Source organism: Pogoniulus pusillus, chromosome 26 (assembly GCF_015220805.1).
Source record: "Pogoniulus pusillus isolate bPogPus1 chromosome 26, bPogPus1.pri, whole genome shotgun sequence".
Lineage (NCBI taxonomy): Eukaryota > Metazoa > Chordata > Aves > Piciformes > Lybiidae > Pogoniulus > Pogoniulus pusillus.
The window spans coordinates 2,918,709-2,929,489 of record NC_087289.1 but is presented as its reverse complement, the minus strand read 5'-3'; the positions used below and the strand labels follow the sequence as shown (position 1 = coordinate 2,929,489).

General features: G+C 50.7%; 1 protein-coding gene across 2 annotated transcripts; it reads left to right on the top strand.

Moving 5' to 3' along the window:
* On the top strand, positions 1 to 10,125 carry D2HGDH (D-2-hydroxyglutarate dehydrogenase). Of its 2 annotated transcripts, none has more exons than XM_064164887.1 (10): positions 1 to 124; positions 432 to 772; positions 1,374 to 1,431; positions 1,962 to 2,101; positions 3,405 to 3,598; positions 4,700 to 4,868; positions 5,819 to 5,962; positions 6,588 to 6,730; positions 7,516 to 7,681; positions 9,645 to 10,125. In XM_064164887.1, the coding sequence occupies exons 2-10, from the start codon at positions 439 to 441 to the stop codon at positions 9,902 to 9,904; spliced, it is 1,608 nt and encodes a 535-aa protein (XP_064020957.1). In that variant the 5' UTR covers positions 1 to 124; positions 432 to 438; the 3' UTR covers positions 9,905 to 10,125. The 2 variants fall into 2 exon arrangements, with proteins under 2 accessions (XP_064020957.1, XP_064020956.1); XM_064164886.1 differs by having other exon boundaries at positions 1 to 203.
* Positions 10,126 to 10,781: the final 656 nt, after the last annotated feature.

The window sequence follows — 10,781 nt, the reverse complement described above, 5'->3', positions numbered from 1 at the left end:
GCGGCCGCGTCTGGGGCGGGACCGGCTCAGTCGCCCAAGCTTAAGCGCTGGCTGGAGCGGGACAGGACTAGAGGTGCCAAGCCCGGGACTGCGGAACGGGCATATCCCCTGCTGCACTCGAGGGGTTCGTGAAGCTGCCGTGTGCCGGCGGGGGCTTTGACCGGTGTCTGGGTCCCAGCGGGCGGGGGAGCTGCTGCCCGAGGGTACGCGATGGGCATTTCCCCGGGTATGGCCTGGTTGGCTTACGGAGAGTTACCCTCCCTGGTTGTCACACGTTGAGTTTCCCCCACCCCGGGCTACGGCCTGGCTGTCACACGTAGCGGGGTTCATTTTGAGCCAACCTCGGTGCTTCCTCCGGGAGAAGAATCCCCCCAGAGCCCGGGGAGCGGCGGGGAGTAAGCTCGCAGGCGAGCTGAGCTTTTGCCTTTCAGGGCGCTGATGGGGGTGCCCTGTGCCGGCTGCCGCTGCCCGCTGCGGAGCCGCTGGGCTCGGCTGGGATGGCTGGCGAGCTTCCCCATCGCAGCCTCGGGCCGTGGGACCGCGGGCCCGGGTGCGGGCTGCGGCGCGGGGGGCCGCCGGGCTCTCCACGCAGGGCGCTCCGGCCGCCAGCAGGTGGCGCTGACCAGCGAGCGGTACGGCCTGCGGCGCCTGCCCTTCGCCCGGCTGGCCGGCGGCGACCTCGCCTTCTTTGAGCGCCTCCTGCCCGGCAGAGTCGTCACAGACCCCGCGGAGCTGGAGCTGTTTAACGTGGACTGGCTGAAATCAGTGCGAGGTACGTGCTGCGCCAGCTTGCTCATTCGGGGGGTTTGGTAACGCTGCCTCTCGTAATGCGCAAGAATGAAAAGTCAGCCAAGGAGAATCTCATCTTGTGCTGACAGAGACCACAGCTTTGCAGAGCGAAATGAGTTTTCCTCAGAGAAAGCATTTATTTGAGAGTAACCTAATAATGCCGTTGGTTTTGGTTGGAAAAGACCTCTAAGATCAACTGTGAAACCAGCAGCACCGTTAAGCTGTGTCCCAAGGTGCCACACCCACGGTTTTATTTAACGCTTCCACCCGGGGATGGTGACCACTGCCTCCTTGAGCAGCCTGTGCCAAAGCCTCACCACTCTTGCAGCAAAGAAATTGCTCCTGATCTTCAGCTTGAACCTCCCCTGGCACAGTTTCAAGCCTTCTGATCGCTATCACCTGGTACTAGTGAGAAGAGACCAAGCCCCACATCACTGCAGCCTCTTCTCAGGGTGTTAGTGCAGCGCTGTAGGGCAAGGCTCACCTCTGGGCTGGTTTGGACATCTTACTTTACCACTTTTTTTCCCTTTCTGACCTCTGTAGGGCTCACAACTTGTCTTGAGAGTCCCTTGCTTTCGTTGCAGGCTGTAGCAAGCTTATGCTGAAGCCACAGACAACAGCAGAGGTGTCTCAGGTTCTCAGGTAATGTGCACCTTTTCTGCTGGGATTTGTGGTGAGGAAGTTCTGGTTGGGTCTGGGAAGATCCAGCAGGTGAAGGGAACTCCTGGATGTTCATGCACCTAATTGTGCAGGAACGTGTGTGAGTTTGGAGTGGATGTGAGGAGTGATGCTTTGCAGAGGTATCAGAGACTGAAAGGTGAAGCAGTGGAAGCAGAAATGCACATGCCTCGTTACCCACGTCTCTGGAGGGCAGGAGAAGGGCTGTCATGTCTTAAACCACTGCCAGAGATCATCTGGCAGGGCCCACTGAGGAAGCCAGGTTGTTAACAGAGACTGCTACATGAACAGCTTATGCATAAGTTTTGCTTTCTCACTTCTGCAGCACAACTGCTCCTTTCTGAGGATTTAATCATTAGGCTAAATGCTGTCTAATTTTAAGGGGTACTGAGCACTGCTGTAGCAGTAGACTTTCACATGGAGGTGAAACTCTTCTGATGACCTGGGCTATGGCCTTCAAATGCATAATGCTTCAGAAGCCTTTTTCCTTCCAGGTACTGCTATGAGAGGAACCTGGCAGTGAACCCCCAGGGAGGTAACACAGGCCTCGTTGGGGGCAGTGTCCCTGTCTTTGATGAGATCATTCTCTCCACTGCTCTCATGAACCAGATCATCAGCTTTGACAAAGTGTCTGGTAAGTATCAGAGGTGTGAGGCACAGAAATGAGCCCCAGGCCCTACATCTACAGGATGGCCAAGGGATCAGGCCCAGACAGCATGGGTTTAGGAAGGGCAGGTCCTGCCCGACCAACCTGAGCTCCTTTTATGATCAGGTTACCTGCCTGGTGAACGTGGGGCAGGCTGTGGATGTAGTCTACCTGGACTTCAGCAAGGCCTTTGACACCGTCTGCCACAACAATCTCCTGGCACAGCTGGCAGCTCCTGGCTTGGACAGATCCACTCTGATATGGGACAAGAACTGGCTGGAGGACTGGGCCCAGAGAGTGGTGGTGAATGGTACCACATCCAGTTGGCAGCTGGCACTAGTGGTGTCCCTCAGGGATCAGTGCTGGGCCCAGTCCTGTTCAATATCTTTATTGATGATCTTGACCAGAGGGTCCAGCATCAGTAAGTTTGCAGATGACCCCAAGCTAGGAGCAGCTGTGGAGCTGTTGGAGGGTAGGAGAGCCCTGCAGAGGGACTTTGACAGGCTGGATGGGTGGGCAGAGGCCAATGGGAGGAGACTGAAGAAGGCTGAGAGCAGCCAGGCAGAGAGGGACTTGGGGGTGCTGGTAGATAGTAGCTGAATATGAGCCAGCAGTGTGCCCAGGTGGGCAGGAGAGACAATGGCATCCTGGACTGGATCAGGAACAGTGAGGCCAGCTTCCTCTTCTCCAGGCTCCCTCAGCCTCTCCTCATAGGGCTGTGCTCTAAGCCCCTCACCAGCTTCATTGCCCTTCTCTGGCCATCTTCCCATACCTCAATACCTCTCTTGAATTGAGGACCCCAAAACTGAAGACAGTACTCAAGGTGTGGCCTGACCAATGCTGAGTCCAAGGGGACAATCATTGCTCTGATCCTGCTGGCCACACTATTGCTGAACAAGGCCAGGATGCTGGTGGTCTTCTTGGCCACCTGGGCACACACTGGTTCATGATCACCCAGCTGTTATCAACAGCCCCAGGTCTTTCTCTGCTGGGCAGTTTCCAGCCCCAAGCCTGGAGCATCCATGGGGTTGTTGTGACTCAAGTGCAGGACCCAGCGCTTGGCCTTGCTGAATCTCATCTCATTGGCCTTGGCCCATCAACCCAGCCTGTCCAGATCTCTCTGCAATCTTCCTGTCCTCCATCAGACCAGCACTCCCACCCAGCTTAGTGTCATCTGCAAACTTACTGCAGGTGCCTTGATGGCCTCGCCGAGGTCATCAGTGAAGACGTTAAATATAACTGGCATCAATAGCAAGCCATGCAGAATTAAGGTAGGACATTTACGTTTCAGGCATCCTTGTCTGCCAAGCTGGCTGCATCTTAGAGAAACTCAACGAGTACTTGGAGCAGCAGGGGTTTATTGTGCCACTGGACCTGGGGGCAAAAGGCAGCTGCCACATCGGTGGCAATGTGGCCACCAACGCTGGAGGCTTGCGGCTCTTGAGATATGGCTCTCTCCGGGGGACAGTGCTGGGGCTGGAAGTGGTAAGGCCAGTAGCTGGCAGTCCCTTTCTGTGTTTAAATCTCTGCTGCTTACAGTCTCCTGCTGTTCTAGCCCTTACCTATCCCTTCTGCTGACAGGTTCCTCTCCAGGCTTCTGCTCTTGGCTTTTCATTGTGTGACCTTTGGGAAGGTTCCACAAGTGTATGTTATTGCTACCACCATTTCCAGCTTCCACTTCCATCCTTGCTGACAAAGATGATAGTACGTGGTTTGCTAATCCAGAGAAGTGAAGATGAGGAGAGATTGTTCTGGTTGATTCTATGATTCTGTTGATCTCAGATTAGTTGCATTGCATTGATTCCTCTCTGGAGCAGTACTCCTCTGGAACCATTCTGCTACATCCATCCTACAGCCCTCTCTTCTAGTTGCTGCTCAACTTGTGATGGAGCCATCTGCTTTGGGTTTGGCTGCTAGCTTTCCTCTAGACTCTTTTCTGTCCCTCAGCTTGCTTCTGTCCTACAGGACTCTGCCTCTGTGTGTAAAGACTGGGAATAGTGGTTCTGAAAGGTTCTGGGGCCTGGAGCTCATAGGAAGTAAATTGGGTAGGTAACAAAAGCTTGGTTTGATTTTTATTGTGTAGGCTCAGGAAGCAAGAGTTTTTGTCTGTCAGGATGGTTCCTCTAATATCAGAACAGCCTTTAATAACATGTCTTAGAGGTGCACCTCAGCCTTGCTTCAAGGCTCAGGTGTTAGAGGGCTTACTTTATCCTATCTGGCAGTGTTCACTGTTTCAAACAGTGTTCCTTGTTTCTGTGGAGCAGTGGCAGCTAGGGCTGCAAAGAATGGCTGCTCTTCACCACCACTGGTAAGAAAAGCAGAGCAAACTTGATCTCTTTATTGCTTGTTCTGCTGAAACATATACAAACAGCACTGTAAAGAAAAGAAGGCTCAGGGAAGATTCAGGCAGGATATAGAGGGTTGGAAGAGCTGGGAATGGAGGAGCAATGACAAGAACGTGGGAAGAGGTTGCTGCTGGTGCCCACTGCTCAAGGCTGGTGGCAGCTTTTCATCAGCATGGTAGTGGACAAGCTTACAGCAGCAAGTTTGTGTGTGTGTGTGCTTTGGATCTCTGTGTTGCCACAGGTGCTGGCTGATGGCTCAGCTCTGGACTGCTTGGCGTCACTGCGCAAGGATAACACCGGCTATGACTTGAAGCAGCTTTTCATCGGCTCCGAGGGGACCTTGGGAGTTATCACTGCTGTCTCCATTCTGTGTCCTCAGAAGCCTAAAGCTGTGAACCTAGCATTCCTAGGTAGGATCTGGTATTAATAATTCCACACCTGAATTCAGAGGCTGAGAAGGGAGTACCTGGAATACTGCATCCAGTTTTGGGCTCCCCAGTTCAAGACAGACAGGGATCTACTGGAGAGAGCCCAATGGAGGCTACAGAGGTAATTAAGGGTCTTGAACATCTCTCTTGAGAAGACTGAGAGATCTGGATCTGTTTAGTCTAAGGAAAAGAAGGCTGAGAGGGGATCTTACTAATGTTCACAAGTGCCTGAGGGGTGGGTGTCAAGATGAAGGTGCTGTGCTCTTTTCAGTGGTGCCCAGTAGCAGGACAAGGAACAATGAGTACAAGATAGAGCACAGGAAGTTCCACCTCAACAGGAGGAGAAACCTCACTTTACTGTGAGGGTGACAGAGCCCTGGAACAGGCTGCTCAGAGAGGTAGTGGAGTCTCCTTATCTGGAGACTTTCAGGGCTTGCTTGGGTATGTTCCTGTGTGACCTACCCTAAGTGATCCTCTTGTGGCAGGGGGTTGGACTCGATGATCTCTGGAGATCCCCTCCAGTCCCAACTATTCTATGATGCTGTGAGGTGAGTAGACTCCAAGTGCTGACAGACACATCTCATGTGTGCAGTGGACCCTAGAATTTATTTGAACTCTCACAGTGGCCTTGGATTGCCTTTTGCCTTCACTGAGAAATGAGGATGGGGCAGACATTTTGGTATGAGCTGTCTTGGAGTGTTCACGAAGTCCTTGCCACAGCAGAAGCTGATTGCTGTGTCCTTCTGCTGTTCCTCTCTGAAACCTTTAGCAGCTCAAACCATTACAGGAGCTGCTGCTCTAAAGCCACACAGGGTAGCAGTTTACATCTTCTGGAAATGAGAAAGATGACTTGAAGCCTGACAGACTAATAATCTCAGAAGGTTTTGGGGTCTGAATTTTGTTCCTCATTCCTCTCTTTGTTCCTTTGGAAGGGTGTCAGAGTTTTGCTAAGGTTCTGGAAACATTTACAACCTGTAGAGCTATGCTGGGAGAAATTTTGTCTGCCTTTGAGTTCATGGATGAGAAGTGCATGGAATTGGTTGAGAAACATCTCAAGCTGTCCAACCCAGTGACAGGTACCAGTGTCATTCCTGCTGCAGGAAGAGGCATTGCTTTCTCTGTGTGTGTGCATGTCAGTGAGTGTGTGGTCATCCCTTAGAGTTTCATACCCAGCATTGCAGTCCAGACCTGCTTGGTGGAAGTCTTTTAAAGATAAGACATTTCACTTATCTTTGTTCCCACAGAGCTGCATGTTTTCTGAGAAGCAGTGGCTAGGCAAAGGGTAGAGCTTGTCTGTGAAGTAAGTGCCCTGCAGAGAAAAGACTGCTACTTGAGCTGCCTTTTCCCTTGGCATCAGAGGATCTGGGCATTAGAGCAAGCTCACAAAATGTGCTAAGCTTGAAAAAAGCTCCAGGACCTGTGGAAATTCCTGTTTTCACCCCAGGGCATCTGCTTATTCTTGTGCCAGGGGAGGTTGAGATTGGAGATCAGGAAAAATTTCTTTCCTGCAAGAGTGGTCAGGCACTGGAACAGTCTGCCCAGGGAGGTGGTGGAGTCACCATCCCTGGAGGTGTTCAACAAGTGTGTGGATGTGGTGCTTTAGGGTATAGTTTAGTGATTACAGTAGTTAGGTTACAGTTGGACTTGATGATCTTAGAGGTCTTTTCCAACCTTAATGATTCTGTTCTCCCTCACTTTCAGGCAGTCCTTTTTATGTTTTAATTGAAACCTCAGGCTCCAACTCTACCCATGATGAAGAGAAATTGAACAACTTCCTAGAAAAGAGCATGACCTCTGGTTTGGTCACTGATGGAACTGTGGCAACGGATGATAAGAAAATAAAGGCATGCCATCTTGTGCAGATCTCTTTGCCATGCTTCTCTACTTGGATTTGTATTTTTAACAGGGCAGTGTTCAAGACTGATGTTTGTAGCAATGTCCCTGAGAGATCTGGTAGCTTGTTGGGCATAGTGAGTAAGAATGCTTAGTGAGAATGCTTAACACTGCTGACTCTTCCCTGAAAGGCTGAGAGTTTGGATTTTCAGTGGCTCTTTTCCCCCTCTAAAACCATCAGAATAATCAATTACATCTGCCAGTGGTTGCTAGTGGAGGAACCCAAACTGCCTGAGTACACTTGAATCCAGAAGCTGAGTTGTCAGCAAGCCCAGGAGCAAGCAAAGTCCTGTAGGTCAGTGTGACAGTGTGGTGGAGCCAGAAAGTGTGCTCCCAGGGGCCAAGATGGACACACAGTCTCAGTGAGAAGGACTGATTTTTGCGCCTGCCAAGTGAACCTGAGTCTTTTAAACCAGCCCAAGCTGTTCCTTCCAGCTCCCAAAGTAACCCCTGCAGGTCAGTAGAGGAGCCACATCCCCAGTTCTTGGGAAACCCAAACCAGCTTTGGAGAGAATGCCCATGCCTGTGTTCTGTCTGGCTTGCAGAGCTGGTGGTTCACTTCACTGTACCACGCTGCCAAGGAAGCATCCTTTGCTAGCTTCCAGGAGGCAGAGGGCAGCCAGGGAAGTGAGAAGTTGATATTACATGCAAGGAGTCAAGGCTCTCTTTCCCTCCATGCCACAAGGCATGGAACCCAAAGGTTATTTGCTTTGTTTGGACTTCTTTGATTCATCAGATGCTGTGGAGTCTGCGGGAGAGGATCACAGAAGCCCTCACTCATGATGGCTACGTCTACAAATATGACCTCTCCCTCCCTGTGGCGAAGCTGTATGAGCTTGTGACTGACATGAGGGCTCGACTGGGACAGAGTGCCAAAAACGTGGTGGGCTATGGCCATTTGGGTAAGTGTGGATGCTGGGAAGGGAGGTGATTGCTCTTTTGTGCTTCAGGTTTTGCTGTCCAGCTTCCTAGTAGTTTGAAATGCTCTTTTTAGATAAGTGAGAGGCACAGACTAAGTAGTGAAATGCTGATAGGAGGTGGGGATAAAGATCTTGGTGCTGGCATTTCGCTGCTTTCAGAGTGTATTCTGTATATTAATGGCAGGTTGCCAGCCAGCCACTGAACTGGTCGTTTGGGTCTTTTTGCTCTGTGCTTTCTACTTAAGTATGTAGGTTGTTCAGTTGGACCTTCAGTACTCAACATATTTGGTAAGTAACCATTTTTTGGTCCAAAGTGATTAGTTGTATTGGAAATTATCTGTACTGCACCTAGGTCAGGGCAGTCCTTGATATCAGTACAGCCTCAGGGGTGATGAGATTGAAAGCAGCCCTGCAGACAAGGACTTAGTGGGGCTGGTGAGTGAGAAGCTGGACAGAAGCCAGCAATGGGCACTTGCAGCCCAGAAGGCAAATGACATCCTGGGCTTCATCAAAAGAAGTGTGACCAGCAGATGGAGAGAAGTGATTCTGCCCCTCTGCTCTGGTGAGACCTCACCTGGAGTACTGTGTCCAGCTCTGGAGTCTTCAACAGAGGAAGGACCTGGACCTGATGGAGCAGGTCCAGAGAAGGGCCATGAAAGTGATCAGAAGGCTGGAGCACCTCTCCTATGGTGAAGGAGCTGGGGTAGTTCAGCCTGGAGAAGAGAAGACTCCAGGGAGACCTAAGAGCAGCCTTCCAGTACCTGAAGGGGGCTACAAGATGGCTACAGAGGGACTGGTTCCAAAGGCCTGTAGTGAAAGAACAAGGGACAATGGCTTGAAATTAGAGGAGATTGGATGTTAGAAACAAGTTCTTTACCATGATGGTGGTGGAATGCTGGAGGAGGTTTCCCAGGAAGGTAGTTGAGACCCCATCCCTGGAGACAGTCAAGGTGGGGCTTGACAAGGGTCTGAGCAGCAGATCTAGCAGTGAACGTCCATGCTGACTGCATGGGGGTTGGAGGAGATGACCTTTGGAGGTCCCTTTCAGCCCAAACTATTCTATGATTCTGTGATTCTAGTCTATGAAATCAGTTTTGTCTGAGCCGTTAACTCTCCAAAGGAGAGTGATAAAAGTGGCACAGGAAGGTCAGTACATTTGTCAGAATGCTTGGAAGCTGATGTGATGTGCCAGCCAGGTGAGCTCATATCTCAGCAGAGCAGTTCTCTCTGAAAAAACAAAGCAAAAGGGAGAGAGCAGTCCTCAGCACACTTGATTTGAGGCCATTCGAAGGACATGGAAGGGCAAGTCTGTATAAGAAGGGCTGCCATTATTCTGGAGGATTAAGCTGTGTGCTATGAGGGTTTGCTGGGATGCAGGAAGAGGGTCCAGAGTTCGGAGGGAGTTGCATTTGTCTTTGTGTGTATTGTCTTCTACCCAGCAGTTGTGTGCTTAAGCAAATGCTGTCACAGGCAGCTGGCAGGAGAAGATGTTCTGCCTGTTTTGTTTCTGTTGACACAGTGACAAAGTACATTCAGAATGCTGCACAAATACAATATGGAAGTGGTGAAGGACCCTAATAAAACCTAATGATCATTCTCAAATGCCACTGGGGAAGCCTTGGCCATGCCATCTCGGTAAAGGGGCAAGAATTAAGGCAAAGCAGTGGTTTGAAATTTAAACTCTCAAGAGCTGGAATGTGAAAGTAGCTCTACTCTGAACACTTCCTCAAATGTTGTACTGGAAACACAAAAAGCCCTAAGGATTCTGCTTGAATTATTTGTGCACAGAGGGGCTGATAACTTGTAGGACAGTGAGCTTGTCCCTCTCTGCAGTTTGGAGACTAGCAAAGGTGCTGTTGTTTGAGTCCGGGGAGGAGGCAGTAATGGGCTTGCTTTGCAGAGACACTGACTTTTACAGGCTCACCTCTGCAATGTTTTCTTCCAGGAGATGGAAACTTGCACTTGAACATCACAGCTGAGTCCTACAGCCATTCCCTGCTGGATGCCATTGAGCCCTTCGTGTACGAGTGGACGGCGAGACACAGCGGCAGCATCAGCGCAGAACATGGGCTGGGCTTCAAGAAAAAGCAGTTCATTCAGTACAGCAAACCCAATGAAGCAATCCTCCTAATGCAGCGTTTCAAAGCCATGTTGGACCCCAAAGGCATCCTCAACCCCTACAAGATGCTGCCCTCCAGTCGCTGAGAGCAGCAGTTGCTGAGCAGCCAGCAGATACCATCTCCGGGTACCAGCACATGAGGATGACCTCTCCAGGTCCATTAGCTTCCTCTTAGCCAGAGACAGACTGATCAAGCAAGCACATGGGATGCTCTCTGTTTTACTGTCTTTAGTGTAATGAGACAGGGAATGTGGTTCCCCTTTTTAGGGGTGCCTGCTCTTTCTGAAGAACAACACATTGCTGATTTTGACCGTGTGAGTGTCCTGTTTGTTCTGAACATTGAAGCCAAGCATGCAGATACCATCTGGAGGTATTCCAGCTCTTTCCTCTTGAATTGCTCTGGTTCATTAGTGAAGTGGCACCAGCCAGAGTAGGCCTTTGCTCCCTTGGGGTATGGAAGTAAAGCATCAGAGGCACTGGAGTAGAACCTGTGGATACTATACCACCATCTCTAAGTGCAAATGTTGTTCTTCCTCGCTGCTTTTGGTCTAATACACTTGTCCAAAAGCTCACAAGTTATGGCCTCTTTAGTGATGCCACCTACAGGTTATCCCTAGTGGGCATCAGTATTGTCCAGCACGCAGGTACAGGTCTGCAGTTCTGGAGGGACCGGGTGCTGGGTAGTACCCATTGGAAGGGAAATGCCATCAGGCTGAGGGAAAGGATCTGCCTGGCAGAGTCAGGCTTTAGGTATGCCATTCATAGAATCATAAACACAGAATGGTTTGGGCTGGAAGGGACCTTAAAGGTCCTCTAGTTCCAGCCCCTGTGGGAAGGGACAGCTCCTACTAGACCAGGTTGCTCAAGGCCCTGTCCAGCTTGCTTTAAACACTTCCAGGCACGGAGCCCCCACATCTCTGAGCCACCTGTTACAGTGTCTCATCATCCTCACAGTAAGTAATT